General features: G+C 44.5%; 1 protein-coding gene across 5 annotated transcripts in view; it reads right to left on the bottom strand.

Moving 5' to 3' along the window:
- Positions 1-14,310, bottom strand: part of RAPGEF1 (Rap guanine nucleotide exchange factor 1) — a 173,134-nt gene extending 158,824 nt beyond the window's left edge. For 2 of the 5 annotated variants that reach the window (XM_004468038.4, XM_058302155.2), the window contains exon 1: positions 14,142-14,276. In XM_004468038.4, the coding sequence (XP_004468095.2) occupies positions 14,142-14,202 (61 nt within the window). In that variant the 5' untranslated portion in view covers positions 14,203-14,276. Of the gene's footprint in view, positions 1-14,141 lie in introns of all 5 variants that reach the window. The other 3 variants (XM_058302157.2, XM_058302158.2, XM_058302156.2) reach the window with 3 other exon arrangements.
- Positions 14,311-15,262: the final 952 nt, after the last annotated feature.

Genomic DNA, 15,262 nt, shown 5'->3' with positions numbered 1-15,262 from the left:
GCACAAATTAGTGATTATGCTAATTAAGAGAGAGGTTCTATACCTCCAGGACCAAATGATTAAAGAAAGTGAAAAGGCTTGACTGGGTTTTGCTCTCTGCAAAGGGCACTGTGCTTCATCCCAGCTGCACTAACAAACTTGCAAGGAGACCATACGTCTTTGTTTTCAGATATCAGAAAAGCCCAGGAGAGTACAAATAAAGGAAGACTCAAAATAATACACGAGGATTTCTGAATTTATCTTAACTGTGAAAATTAATCAAGAGGGAAAAATAAGGCTAATGAAATGACCCTGCTTGTAGCTGTTCAACGCAACATATTAGTGAATTGTTATATAAGGACAGTGAATAGTTTGTGGTATTTTAACTGTGATGAAACAAAAGCAATGCACTGTGTTCATTTCACCTCCAGTGTTAAACAAAGATGACTTAATTAATCCTGACAGTCACTCTTGGAAGGAGAAACTGAGGTGGGTGTCTCCTGAGACAGAGCAAAACTATAACTGTTGGTGATCAGGGCCGAGAAAGCTGCCTTCCTCAAGCACAGGCCCATTCCTTCTAGACAGACATTAAGAAATAGGTGAAAAGAAATGCCACCTACTCTTCCCACAAATGATCTCACTGGAGGTTTACTGCTTAGTTGTAAATGTCTATTCCCTGGAATTCAGCATTCTCAAAAAAAAAAAAAAAAAAAAAAAAGGTGAGTGGGAGAGATGGGACTGAAAGGAAATATCTCAATATTAACCAGAGACCTCCCCTTCCTCAGTGAGTGCTGAGATCTGGATTTCACTTACTATATTAACATTTTTAGAGAAATGATCTTTTCAGAGAAGGGGATCTCAGATAAGAAAAACAGCTAACAGTTACTGAGCACTTCTGAGGTGTCAAGACTCTGCTTTAAGTGCTTTTTCTCATTTAATCCTTTCCCCACACCAAGAGGCAGGTCCTGTTATTGCCTCCAGTCAGATAAGGAACTGAAGCTTCAACAGGTTCAGTGACTTGCTCCAAATCCTACAACTATTAAATGAAAGAGCTGGAAGTCAAAATCTTATCTACAGGATTCCAAATCTCATGCTATTTCTTACTGTTCAGTACAGACTCCATCCCTAATCTCTGAGATGAGAAGACAAAGGCCTCTCAAGGGGCACTGATTCAGTGAATTGGTGGTGGACCCAGGGGCCACAATGCAGGCCTTCTGACTCCCAGCCCAGGCTCTATGCTCCCCTCCAGCATGGATGAGTGCTAGGGAAAGTAAAAGCCAAGATCAAAAAGCCTTCTGAACCCAGCAGAGGTGATGGCCAAGGGCACAGGCTGCTGCCTCTGATCCCTCTTGGCACTCTCCACTGCCTTGACAGGCTGCTTGCCACTCAGTGAGTGCTCAGCCAATGTTGGCTGGATGGATGGATGGATGAGAGAGTAGGTACGTGGGTGAATGGATGGAGCTATTTTAACTCATAAGGCCCACTTCTCCTATTTCACCATCTGTGAAAGGTTTTTCCAAAGTAGATTCCTTTGCACTATTTTCAGCAAATTTCTTTTTCAGCTACTTATTGAGAAACCAGAAGCTGCTTTACAAATCTGCAGGCAGATGTGGAGCCACCTTAACAGTCTGGCAGAAGGTCTGGAAAGCCCCTGGGGAATCCTAGCACATTCCAACCAAAAGCAATGGATGCTGCCTCCCAGTTCCTCTGCAGTAGACTAGACCCTAGGATCCAGACAGCTGGAGGGGGTCAGGGCAACAGGCATGAGGAGGTGGGAAGAAGTGATAAGTGAAACCCCAGTTGCAGAACTGGCTCTAGCTCTCACTGAATACACAACTTTGGCAAGTCACTTCCCCTCTCGCTGCCTGTCTTTCCTCAATTGTCAAATAGGCACAATACCTGTCATTTCTTTCTCATAAGAAAAATAGAATTAATTAAAACATATATCTGAAGGGAAAGCACCTAGCACAGTACCTGGCACATAGGAAGTACTCAATAAGCATTGGCAGTCACCCTCCTCATCTGGGAAGAAATGCCATGTAACTCCCTTACCCTATGATTAAATGAACAAACAAATGTCTATGAAAATATTCTGAAAAACCATAAAGGATTATAAGTGCCTACAGAACATTTAATACTATCAACAAAACAATCCCAAATACATGATACATACTGGATTCTCAGAGAATCAGCATTAGAAAGAACTCTGAGATGTACTTGTTACCCCCATCAAATTACAACAGAGATCCAAGAGGCACAGAAAGAGTAAACAATTTGCCCACAGTTACTCAGCCTGGAGGACCGTCTTCTCATTCCCTCCAGTACTATCCAATGACCCTTTTAGTAGCAGAGTTGTGTAAGAGGGCCTGAGGCTAGTACAAGTAGGTGGCCTCAGGGGCAGCAGAGACCCTAGAAACGTGGAGGTTCATTTTACCAAAGTCACAACAAAGAGATTAACGTCAGAACTAATGAAAATCTGTATATTTTTTAATGTAATATTAAAAAAATAAAGACCAAAAAAAAATCTGTATAAATGGGAAGTAGTCTGACAGCCATTAACTTTGCCTCAATTTAGCAGATGACTATGGGCTAATTTCAACTTCTCTGTTTCTAAGGATCCCATGAATCAAAGAAAAGCTCTGTATCTCCATTTTCTCCTCTGTAGAATCAGAACAGTAATATAATACCTTCTTCCTATTTTGAGAATGAAATGAGACAGCACATAGAATACAATCTAGCACTGGCACTTGGTAAGTGCCTGGTGAATGTTAGCTATTACTACTATTTTTATTACAGAAAGGAAGGGAAGAAAGTAGTCAATTCCATGATCCCTTTGACTCTAGTCTCTTGAAGGAGATGACACGTGATTATCCATAACCAGCAAATAAATACAACCTTTGTTCCCAACCAAGGTATTTTGTTGTTGTTTGTTTTGTGTCAACTAAGTGATATTCGGCTCCATGACAGTCCATTGTTCTCTCTTCTCATTCCATGTCCACACCTCCCTTCTCACAAATAGTGCAAGCATCAGACTCTTGCTCCAAAGAGATAGGAGGGTTGGCTGTTATTTTTAACGGTATGATGTGGCTGGGAGTCACATCTGTCAAGTTACACCTACAGCATACATTTTAAAAAGCTATAAAGCAAATGCACAGTATCTGCCCCTTTGTCTACAGCCCAGAGAAGCACCACATACATCCTGTATTCAACAACTCTATTTCTATGTTTTAAAAGGAGGGCAGAGTTTCCTGACCACAAAAGTTAATTTGCTAAATAAAAAGCTAAAACTATAAAAATTTTTAGAAGAAAATATAGGGAACTATCTTAAAGCTTTTGTATTAGGTAATGGATTCTTAGACTTTACACCAAAAGCACGAACAAAAGAAAAAACAGATAAATGGGATTTCATCAGAATTAAAAACTTCTGTGGAAAGGACTTTATCATGAAAGTAAAAAGACATCCTACAGTGGTGGAAACTTGGACTGTGGTTAACAGTACAAATATGAGTGTTCTCTCATGAGCTATAACAAATGTACAATACTAATACATAGTGTTAATAACAGGGGTGCATGGAAAAAATATACTAAGTGTACAGTATGGACCATAGTTAGTGGTAATAGTCTGATCATCACGTTCTTTCATAATCTGTAACACATGTTCCACAACAATGTGAGGTGTTGATGGAGGGGTGATGTATAGGAATTCTTCATATTATGCATGATTGTTTTGTAAGCTTACAACTTCTCTAATAAAAAAATAAAAATAACCTACAGAACGTGAGAAAATATTTAGAAACCAGATATCCAATTAGAGTTTAATATCCAAACATAAAGGAACTCCTACAACTCAACAACAAAAAGACAAGCAAGACAATTTAAAAAAATAGGCAAAGGACTTGAATAGCCATTTCTCCAGGGAAGATATACAAATGGCCAAATAAGAACATGAAAAGAAGTTCAACATCATTAGGCATTAGGGAAATACAGATCAAAACCACAATGAAATACCACCTCACACCCATTAGAATGGCGCTCCCTGTCTGTATAAATACATATATTTTTTAATGGAAAATAACAAGTGTTAGGGAGGATGTGGAGAAATAGAAATCCCCCTACATTGTTGGTAGGAATGTAAAATGATGCAGTCACTGTTTGGCAGTTCCTCAAAAAGTTAAATATAGAACTATCATATGACCTGGCAATCCCACTTCTAGGTACATAACCAAAAGAACTGAAACCAACGACCAGAAGAGATATTTTTATACCAATGTTCACAGAAGTACTATTCACAATAGCTAAAAGGTGGAAGAAACCCTAGCATCCACTGATAGACGAATGGATAAATAAAATGGAGTACATGTATATACCCTGCAAGTATTTACAATGGAATATTACTCCACAGTAAAAAGAAATTAAATTCTGACACACACTACAACATAGATGAACCTTGAAAACAACATGTTGAGTGAAATAAGCCAGACACAAAAGGGCAGTTATTATATAATTCCACTTATATGTAATAACCAGAATATGGAAATTCATAGACAGAAAGTAAGAGTACAGATTACCAGGGCACGGGGTGGATGTGTGGGGGGAGAATGGGGAGGTAATTCATACGCGTGCAGGTCTCTGCTTAGGATGAAAGAAAAATTTCAGTAATGAACAGTGGTGCTGGTAGTTGTGAATGTGATTAAACCCACTGAATTATACGTTTGGGGTGGCTGAGATGGGAAACTTCATATTGTATATATGTTAGCACAATTTTTAAAAAAGAGGGAAGCAGACGTGGTTCAAGCAGTTGGGCTCCTGTCTACCATATAGGATGTCCAGGGTTTGATGCCCAGGGCTCCCTGGTGAAGGCAAGCTGGCCAGTGTGGTGAGTTGGCCCACGCGAAGTACTGTCCTACGCAGGAGTGCTGCCCCACTCAGGAGTGCTGCCCCACGCAGCAGTGCTGGCTCATGCAGAGAGCTGATGCAGCAACAAAAAGAGACACAGAGGAGAGACAGTAAGAGATGCAGCAGATCAGGGAGCTGAGGTGGTGCAAGAGAATAATTGCCTCTCTCCCACTCCGGAAGGTCCCAGGATTGGTTCCTGGAGCTGCCTAATGAGAAGACAAGCAGACACAGAACACACAGCTAATGGACACAGAGAGCAGACAGCAAGGAGGGGAGGGCAGGGAATAAATAAATAAATCTTTAAAAAAAGAGAGAGAGACTAAAGAGGCCATGACAATTAAATGCAATGCATGATCCTGGACTAGATCTAAGAGTGGAGGATAAATGTGTCCAAAAGCACATTTTTTAGACATTTAAAAAAATATGGACTGTATGCTTTATACCAATGTTAAATTTCTTGAACTTGATAATTGAATATTATTGTTCTTAGGAAATACACATGAAAGTATTAAGTGGTAAAGAAGCATGTCGTATGCAATCTACTCTCAAATGTTTAGAAAACAGGTAGGTAGATAGAATGATACCACAAATGTGGCAAAATATTAAAAGGTATACCTAGGTAGGGAGTATATTGGAGTTCTTTATATTATTTTGCAATTTTCCTCTAAGTTTGAAATTATTTCAATTCAAAATAAAAAGTAAACAGAACACAACCACTTAATTTGCAATGAAATGACTGTGTGACACAACAAGTCAGTGAAAGGGAAGGAAAAAGATCATCTTTAAGAGCCTAATGGGAGTGAAAGTTCTAATCCAATTTGGGGCAGTAACAAGCATTTTAGGAAGAAGTCTAGGCTGCAGGTAAGGACTCTGATTCAGTAAACTTAATTTGTCTTTCAAATCATGACTAGAAGAAAAAAAGGAGGAAGGAAGAGGAAGTGTGATGTGAAATGACAAATATCTAATCCACTTAGGTGTTTCCATTGCATTTTAGCTCACAAAGAGAAAGAAATGGCAAGAGGCTCCACTTAAGCCCTTTGACAAAAGACAGGAGACATACACACACACACACACATACACACACACAAAAGAGTCAAAAGAACATTTACAACCTAACTTCTCCAGCCTCTTAGGGAGAGCATATGCCATACAGGCATTCCATAAAGCTAATGGTACAAGGAGTGAGTCCTAAAAAAACTTCAAAGGCCAAGTGAAAAAAATATTAAGCAGAGCTCCTTCTATGGTACTTGTGATGAATGCCAGGCTGAGTAGAGTTCGCTATCCTCTGGTTTGTAAATTTAAGGCAAAACTCCAACTGCTCAATGCAAAATAAGCATTGCCAAAGAATACTTTGTTCCTGTGTATTAAAAGACCCAAGCACAGTCACTTGTCCACCACAGAAGCTCAAGGAATGTGTGTTGACTGAATGAATGATAAATGCACAAAATACCTGAGTTGAGTTGTGGCTCAGTTCCTCATGTTCTAGAGTTCTCTCAACAGAGTTAAGTTACTTTTAGCCTCATCATTCATTTTCAGAGGATTAAACTAAAAACAATGATCAGTGCATAGAACACAAAACTTCCAACTAGCTGCATACTTCTGTTCAGACAAAATATCAGTCCTGTATATTCATCATGAAATATAATAATTGACAATTCAAAAACCATAAGCTGCATTTAATCAGAACCTTAAGTTCATTCTGTGATATTAATTTTCGTAAGTATTTACTCAGAACCTATTATGTACTAGACACAGTAAAGGCAACCACTTGTGGAGCTTACAGTCTAAGACTATATATTTGTTGATTTTAAACTTGCAGGAAAAAAATTATGGCTTTGGTTTCTCAATGAGCTAAACCATATCAATCTATCCAGTTTTAATTTTGGCCTTCCCCATGGAATTTACTATCTGCTGGAGGGAAAAAAGGCGCAAAGAGCATCCAGAGGAAGTTGCTTTTGGTAAAGCAGGCTATGAGAGGATCCAGGAAGTAGGTTTTCGCACTGGGTTTGGTGGAGGGTCTGTGGAGGAGCCTCAGGGCCACAGCTAAGCAGGAAAGACTCACTGTACCTAAGGTCACTTCCCTGTTATTGGTCCTCTAATGGCCTTCTCATATATAAAAAGGGACCTGATGCTTTTTTTAAAAAATGAGGAAGCACTAATTTTAGAGTTCTAATCCTTCCTAACACAGATGGAGAAAATGAGATCCAGAAATGGGAAATAATCGCCCAAGGTCACGATGCCTGGTCTCAGATTCTTAGTCAAATGGTCTAAAGCAAATGACCAGAAACTAAAATGATAGGTCTTTTACATGACAAAGCCCTTAATAATTCGCAAACTGTGGGCTTTACTTATTTATAACACAGCCTTTGGTGCAAGATGGGTGGGTGACAAGTCAGAGGAACACCTGTCCCCAGCTGCAAGGCGTCCACGCTGGGTGCGGTAAGCGTGCAGCGTTGCCAGGCTTCTCTTTCCAGTGTGTCATCTTATTATGGCAACAGGCAACACATTCAGCTGGACTGAGGTAAGGCCCAGCCTGATGTTCAAGGCAGTTGCCAATCCAGGCTAATTTGGGAAATGACTTTTTTTCTGCAAGCTCATACATGACTCATCTTTATAGGTCTGATATCAGGTCTGTTGACTGCAAAGAATCTCATTCAAATCACCTTTGCCAACCACTGCTCAGGAGACCAGAAAAACATTTGGGGCTGCTGTGGCTGATTTTTAAAAAAGACAGTTATTCTGTGTTAGTGCTATCTTTTATCTCATTACAGTATTGCTAATGTTATTAGTATTATAGGCTGCTGAAAGTCATGTTGGGCCTAATCTGTTTATTTATTCATTTATTATTTATTTATTTATTGTTCCTATCCTAATTTAACTGGTGGATTTTTTTCAACATCAGAAAAGAAATTTAGAAGCATGAACAAGAGGTAAGACAGAAACCTACTATAGTTTGGGTGCTTTAAGCAATGCTCTGAAATGGCAGAAAGGGAGCTCAGCAAGGAGTCAGAGACTGGAATTAGTTCCTCACTTGCTAGGGCTGTGACCTTGGGCAAGAAACTAAATTTCTCTGTCCCTTAGCTGCCCACAAGTATAAAAGAGGAGTAGTCAGCCTGCCCTAGAAGTATCTAAATGATTCTGAAAACTACAGAGAAGTGCAGAAATGTTCAAGAACATTAACATTACCCCTGGACTGTGTCTTTGTGAGGGCATGAATCCTGCTTGCTCTGTATTAGGAAATGAGGAGGCACTCAGTAAATGTTAAAAGACTGAATGCACGAATTTAACAAGTGCCGTAAAAATTCTGTTATTTGCCTGAATATATTGTTACCACAAAAATTGCTAACTGTGGAAAAGAAAGCAAGTGCAAAATTTCAGAGTTAAAACTGATCAAAATACAGTGATTGCTGGTCTAAGTAAGAGGACTCTTTTCTAAGCCAAATATATGTACAGCCTCACTTGATAGTACTTTTACTTTTAGTATCTGTTCTGAGGGAAAACAATGACAAAAAGTTACTACAAATGCAATTGTAGCAAATTTTTTTTATTTATAATAAAAGCATCTGCATACATTTAAAAAAACAGTAGTGCATTGCATTTGAGACACCATATTTATGGTCTTCAGATAGTGTGCTTTGTGTGCCTGCTGCTGTCACTACACCAGCCCCTCACTGAACCACTCCAAGCCTGCTTAGGGAGTTGGCTCCCTCCAAGCAAGTAAGCTCCCTCCAAGGGAGCTTAGGGAGTTGGCCAGAGGGATCAATAAATGATGAAACTTCTGGACATACTGGTTTGCTGGGAGCACAGACAAGGAGGGAAGAAACTTTTAAAAGGAAAACATACTGCACCATTTATTTCTTTTTTATTTTTATTGTCTGCTTCCCCTCTTCCATTCCCAAGGTAAATCACTCTAGGCGGCCCTTACACAGCTGTTCAATAAACTATTTGGGGAAGTGCATGTGGCTCAAGCAACTGGGCTCCCATCTACGATATGGGAGGTCCAGGGTCGACACCCAGGGCCTTCTGGTCAAGGCAAGCTGGCCAATGCAGCAAGCTGGCCCACATGGTGAGCTGGTGCTGCCCCACGCAGGAGTGCTGGTCTATGTGGAGAGCTGGCACAGCAAGATGACGCAACAACAAAAAAGAGACACAGAGGAGAGACAGAGACGCAGGAGACCAAGGAGCTGAGGTGGCGCAAGAGAATGACTGCCTCTCTCCCACTCCAGAAGGTCCCAGGATTGGTTCCTGGAGCTGCCTAAGGAGAATAAAAGCAGACATAGAAGAACACATAGCAAACGGACACAGAGAGCAGACAATGGAGGGAGGGGGGAGAAATAAATAAATCTTTTAAAAATATAAAAAATGAAAAAACTATTTGAAGAAGGAACCCAGTGAATAGAAGAACCACCAAAGGGAAGCTCCCTTCCTCCCTCTTCCTCCAGAGCTCTCCCTTCCTCAGGGTCTTGGTCCTTTCTTCCCTTCTGCTGTATTCAGCTTACTCACTTTCCACATCTCACCTTAAATCTCAATTTCTCAAGAAAAATACTCCCCGACACTCCCCACCCATTAAATCTAATCCCTTCATAATATGTATTTTTTTTAAAGATTTATTTATTTATTTCTCTCCCCTCCCCCCCCACCCCCCACCCCCACCCCGGTTGTCTGTTCTCTGTGTCTCTGTGCTGCGTCTTCTTTTTTGTCTGCTTCTGTTGTTGACAGTGGCACGGGAATCTGTGTTTCTTTTTGTTGGGTCATCTTGTGTCAGCTCTCCGTGTGTGAGGCACCATTCCTGGGCAGGCTGCACTTTCTTTCGCGCTGGGCAGCTCTCCTTACGGGGTACACTCCTTGCGCGTGGAGCTCTCCTACATGGGGGACACCCCTGCGTGGCACAGCACTCCTTGCGCGCATCAGCACTGCGCATGGGCCAGCTCCATACGGGTCAAGGAGGCCCGGGTTTGAACCTCCCATGTGGTAGACAGACGCCCTAACCACTGGACCAAGTCCACTGCCTTCATAATATTTATTTAGCAGCACTCCCCACACTGCATAACCCAATGCCTATCTTTAGGGAGATGGGCATGACAGGCACTGAGTTCACTAACAAGAGCCCCCTACAATGCCTGGCAGAGCAGACAATCAATCGGTGCAGAATGAAGGAATCAAGGAATGAATGAACAAGGTATGAGGCCAAGATTTCAAATCATACTCCAGATAAAAAAGTAAACAAGGGGAGCAGATGTGGTTCAAGCAGTTGAGGATGTGCTTCCCACACAGGAGGTCCCGGGTTTGGTCCCCAGTGCCTCCTAAAAACAAGAAAACAAAACAAGAAGCAAACAAATTAAAGAAACAATTCAGAGGAACCAATGTGGCTCAGTGGTTGAGTGCTAGCTTCCTGCATGAGGTCCTCAGTACCTTAAAAAAAAAAAAGTGCCAATGAATAAAAATGGTCTCTCCAAAGAAGAGGATACAAACTCAAATGTCAACAGTCCATTTGGGAAACGGGAATTAGTGATGCGGCTGGCAGCAACAGTGGTGGGGACTCTGAAGGCAGCTGCCACTCAGCCCCTGCCTACAGCTGCCTTGGCTCAGGACTTCAGAGTTTCTCATTTTTCAAAAAAAAACCAGAAACCTGGGTTGTTTTTTTTAAAAGCAAGTCCCTGATTTTTAATTCCTGACCATCATTTTTTTTTTCTTTCAAGAACATGTGTGGATCAAATACAACCCATCTATGGACTGAATTCAGTCCAAGGTTATCAGTCTGTGACTTCCCCTAGCAATCAAGAAAAATGTTTAAACTTCAGAAATGTTACACCTTTCTTCACTTGAACTCTCTGCTGGAAATAAACATTAGGCAACTGAGCCACCATAACAGCTTATACAAGCAGAACCATGTGACTGGCTCCCCATTGCGACCTCTGGGCCACCTGTCAGTCTTTCCTCTAAGTTACCTAAAGAAGAGTCTCTCCTCCTCAGCAGGCCTGCCCATAAGCTCACCCCATGGAGCTCCCTGATCAACCTGGCTTCACTCTACCCTTCACCTCCTCATTACCTCTGGAAGACAGCAAGGAGTCTAGAAACTCAAAAAGTCTTCCTTTGTATCCCAACCTTCTAGCCTTCTTCCCAGCCCTCCAAATTCAACTCTCCTCCAACAAGCTTAACATGACACACCCCAACCAAGCCCAGCAAAAGTTATCCCTTTGCTGACCCCTGGAATCCAAACTGCCTTGAACCCCCAAGGGCCCCAGAGGGAACAGCCTGATCTGAGGTTTGCCTGCCAGTGTGCCCACGAAATCGTACGCCCTCTGAGGAGGGCAGTAGGTATGAACCATCCTATAGATTCCACCCACAGCCAGGAACTGCTGAATGAAGTAACATATTCAAGAGGAGCAATGACAGACTCAAAATGATCTCCTCCAGTGGTTAAAGAGAATGCTGCATAGCAAGGAGATAGCGGGGAAAGGTGGCGAGAAGACAGGATGGAGGACTGGGCAAGAATCTTGGTGCTGTAAAGGATGTTAAAAGGACTTTCTTTTTTACTTAAAAAGTCTGAATTCTGAAAACCCTGAGAAGTAAAAATTCTTATCTAGCATTAGAAAGAGACTGTGAACACATTTCAGCAACATTTCTGTTGCTTAAAGTGAACAGAAAATAGCAAAACCCCAATAACAATTGTTTACTGAAGGCCAGAGTCTGTAGTTTACCAGAGATTGTTCACTTGCTGTAAGAAGTCACTGTTTCACCTAAGGACCTTTCTTTTGAATGGTTTACCATCAGATTCACTTAGAAAACACCAACATAAATCTAACAGGAAATCTCTTTGAAATGCCAAGTGAAGTCCACATATAATGACCAGCAAAAGCCACCAGGAAGGGTACCCTTCACACCAGGGTATCCCAATCTGTGTATGGATTGGAGCAAAAGACTTTGTGCAATAAAGGACACGGTTTTAATCTCTAACTAGCACCACGTTTCTGATTCCCAATATAGTGAGGTGCCAACCCTAGTCTTGCTAACCTCTGAGAACTTTCTTGCTAATCCACCTCTCACCAAATCCATCTTCCATCCCTGCTTTCTGCAGCCCCTGGTCAGCCCCTTCTACTGTGTCCTCTTCTGCCCATCTCCATCTCCATCTCCATTCAGGGAAACTATGCTCTCTAGACCTTGGTACAAATACTGTCTCCTCTAGAGCCTTCCCGACCATCTCCCTCAGCTGGCGAGCCCCCTCCCTAACTTGTACCCACAGGACCTGACTCCTGCTATAGCGCAGTTTATGCTGCCTGATAGCCTAGGTATCACCATAGGTCCTGCTCTTTCATACTCAGACAGGCTTCCCTGTAGACAGGGACATCTTGGTTTTGCACCTACTACAGCAACGAGCAGAGTGCAGTGCCCAGAGAAGGCCTAAGGATAGTCTATGCAGAAACCATAAATAATAACAAATAAATGCCTTACTCCTCCTCAAATAAAGATTCATCTCATTCAGAGAATCTGAGCTACAGAACACAGTTTATAGGTTTAGAGATGCTTTCCACTTAGCTTGTTTTAATTTTCCATTATTTTCAAGTTTTGACAATGAACATATGCTAATAATCAAAGAAAACCCAACTATATTTAAAATAAATTATCTGACTTTCTCAACAGTGCCATTCTGATGAAACATTATGCAAGGAGCTCCTGAAAAATACTGCACAGATTAACCCAAGATATCTCTGGAATGGCATGTCTGCAGGAAAACGACTCACGGTCACTGAGCAAGGCCCTGGGTTTGAAGAACAGTGTGGAAAAACACCCAAGAAACTGCACCTGAAACTATCCACTCTTAAGGACAGCACCCAAGCTTCTGGCCAGAGTGCCAGGCATAAATGCCCACCATGCTGCCCTCTTCCTCGGTGGTCTCCAGAAAGTGCTTGAGCCTTTCTAAACCTATCACAGATTTAAGAAGCAAGGATTTAAGAAGCAATACATGTAAGGCTACTTGGCATAGAGCCGGGATACAGAGTAATCTCTCAATAAAGACTACTTCCCGGCCTGTGTTTAAACCACAGACTGCAGAGGTTACATTTACTTCTGAGTCGACTCCAGAGGTGCATGCCAGAAAAGTATCTCTCTTCAACCCGGGATACATATAAGCAACTTCCAAAATCAGTGCTAGCTACCCTTCTGGACAGCCTCTTAAAAAGCGGCCTTCCATAATTCAGCTTCCAAGCTAACCTCTGCCTATATTGACAACTAACCCTGTTCCCTGTCCAGGAGGCCTGGGACAGCTTGCCTACCTTAAACCTCAGGACCAACTTCACAAGGTGCTGCCGGGCTAATTAAGCCCTAGGCCCCATATGCACAACAGTAATTGAATCTTTGGAGACTCTATTCCCAGGGTAGGCAAAATACAACGGGTAATCAGAAAGCAACTCTCCAAGATTTCTAGGAACACACAAAGAGATGGGGTTTGCAACGAGATTTACAAGCTGCCCCTACCCAGCCGGCTCCCTACACGCCCTGCTTGCAGAGCTTAAACTGGATACCAGAGGAAAATCTGACTGAGCCCCAAGAAATGCCCAAACACATCCTCCCTGCTCACTGTGAAGCAACCGACGTGGATACTTGGAAGTTAAATTTAAACTAGAGGCTCATTAGAAACGACACATTTTATAGCTCAGTTCTATTCACTTTCTAAAAGACAACCCCAGAGTAAGCAGACACAGCTTCAGGGCCACTTTAAACATAGGTCCGGAGTTTCTCTTTCTCCTTCCGCAGGTTCAAGCCATTTTTCTCAAAGTTTATCACGAGAGCGAAGCAGCTCGCATAAAGAGACCCGAGCTGAAGGAGGAGCTTCCCACCTCCACCTCCTTCAAAATGCCTCCAAAAAAAAAGAGAAGTCACACCGGTTGTGTCCACTCTCGTGCTCCCCGTTACCCCGCGGCGGTCACTGCACACTGAGAATTGAGCAGAGCAGGAACCAGCCACCGGCTTTAAAAATGGCCTGCGAATGTGAAGTTGAAAAGCGCCCCAATTAGGCCTCGGCGGCAGTTTCACTTCTGCTCCCCAGGACAAAACCAGGGTCCGCGCGCAACCCGGTAAAAATCCAAATTCGGCTCCGGCTGCGGGCGAAGCCGCAGCGCTGCGGGGCCCACGCGGGCCGCCGAGCACGTCGGGTCCGCCTCGGCCCGGCTGGGCCCGCCGCGCGGGACAAACTGAGCCGGGTCCCCGCGCCGCCGAGGCAACGGCCGGAGCCCGGGACGCCCGGCCCGCCCGCGCCGCCGCCTCACCTGCTTTCTCGATCTTGCCAGACATTTCCGGGCTGCGCCGGAGGCCGAGGCCGCCGCTCATCGGGCCCGGGCCGGGCCGCTGCGGGGCGACAGGCCGGCACGGCCGCCGCTCGCCTCGGCCCTGGCTCGCCGCGCCTCAGACCCGCGCCGGCATGGCGGGCTCCGCGCGGCCGCGGCCTGTGCGCTCGGCGACCGCGCGCTCCTGCCCGCCCGGGGCCGCCGCCACCCCGCCTCCTGCCGTGCCGCCCCTGCTGCCGCCGTAGCCGCCGCCGCCGCCGCCGCCGCTATCTCGGGCCCGCGAGCCCGGCCGCAGCGCCGCGCCGCCGCCGCCTGCCGGGCCTCGCCCGCGGCCACAGCGCCACCTACCGGGCGCCCTCCGCGGCTCCGCGCCGGAAAGAGCCCAGCGCCCTCTGCCGGCTCGGAGCCTGGCCTGACCCTGCCTCCTGGGACACAGCGCCCCCTGCCTGCCCGGAGTCCCCGTGTCAAGACCAGGGACTGCCCCCTCCCCCAACCTGGAGCTCAGTGTCCCCTGAGGACAGAGAGCCGTTGCTGGACCCCCTTCGACCTGAGACTCAGTATCCCCTGCTCCCAGGAATTACTCTTGGGCTTGGGTCTGACCTTACCCCTACACACTGCTCAGCATCCCCTGAGGCCCAACTCTCCAGATCAAGGCCTGGGTCCAACCTCATCAGGGACACAGAGACCCCTGCTCCTTGGGCCTCTCTGAATGGGGAACAATGAGTCTTCCACCCTGGAGCTGAGACGTGGGCTTTTCTAGCATGGTGATGCATTCATTAAGAGTCATTAATTGGGGAAGCAGACTTGGCCCAGTGGTTAGGGCATCCCTCTACCACATGGGAGGTCTGCGGTTCAAACCCGGGGCCTCCTTGACCCGTGTGGAGCTGGCCCATGCACAGTGCTGATGCACGCAAGGAGTGCCATGCCACGCAGGGGTGTCCCCCACGTAGGGGAGCCCCATGCTCAAGGACTGTGCCCCGTAAGGAGAGCCGCCCAGCGCAAAGGAAAGTGCAGCCTGCCCAAGAATGGCGCTGCACACACGGAGAGCTGACACAACAAGAGACACAACAAAAAAACACAGATTCCTGGTGTCGCTGACAACA

Source organism: Dasypus novemcinctus, chromosome 8 (genome assembly GCF_030445035.2).
Source record: "Dasypus novemcinctus isolate mDasNov1 chromosome 8, mDasNov1.1.hap2, whole genome shotgun sequence".
NCBI classification, from domain to species: domain Eukaryota; kingdom Metazoa; phylum Chordata; class Mammalia; order Cingulata; family Dasypodidae; genus Dasypus; species Dasypus novemcinctus.
This window is presented reverse-complemented; position numbering and strand designations above follow the sequence as displayed.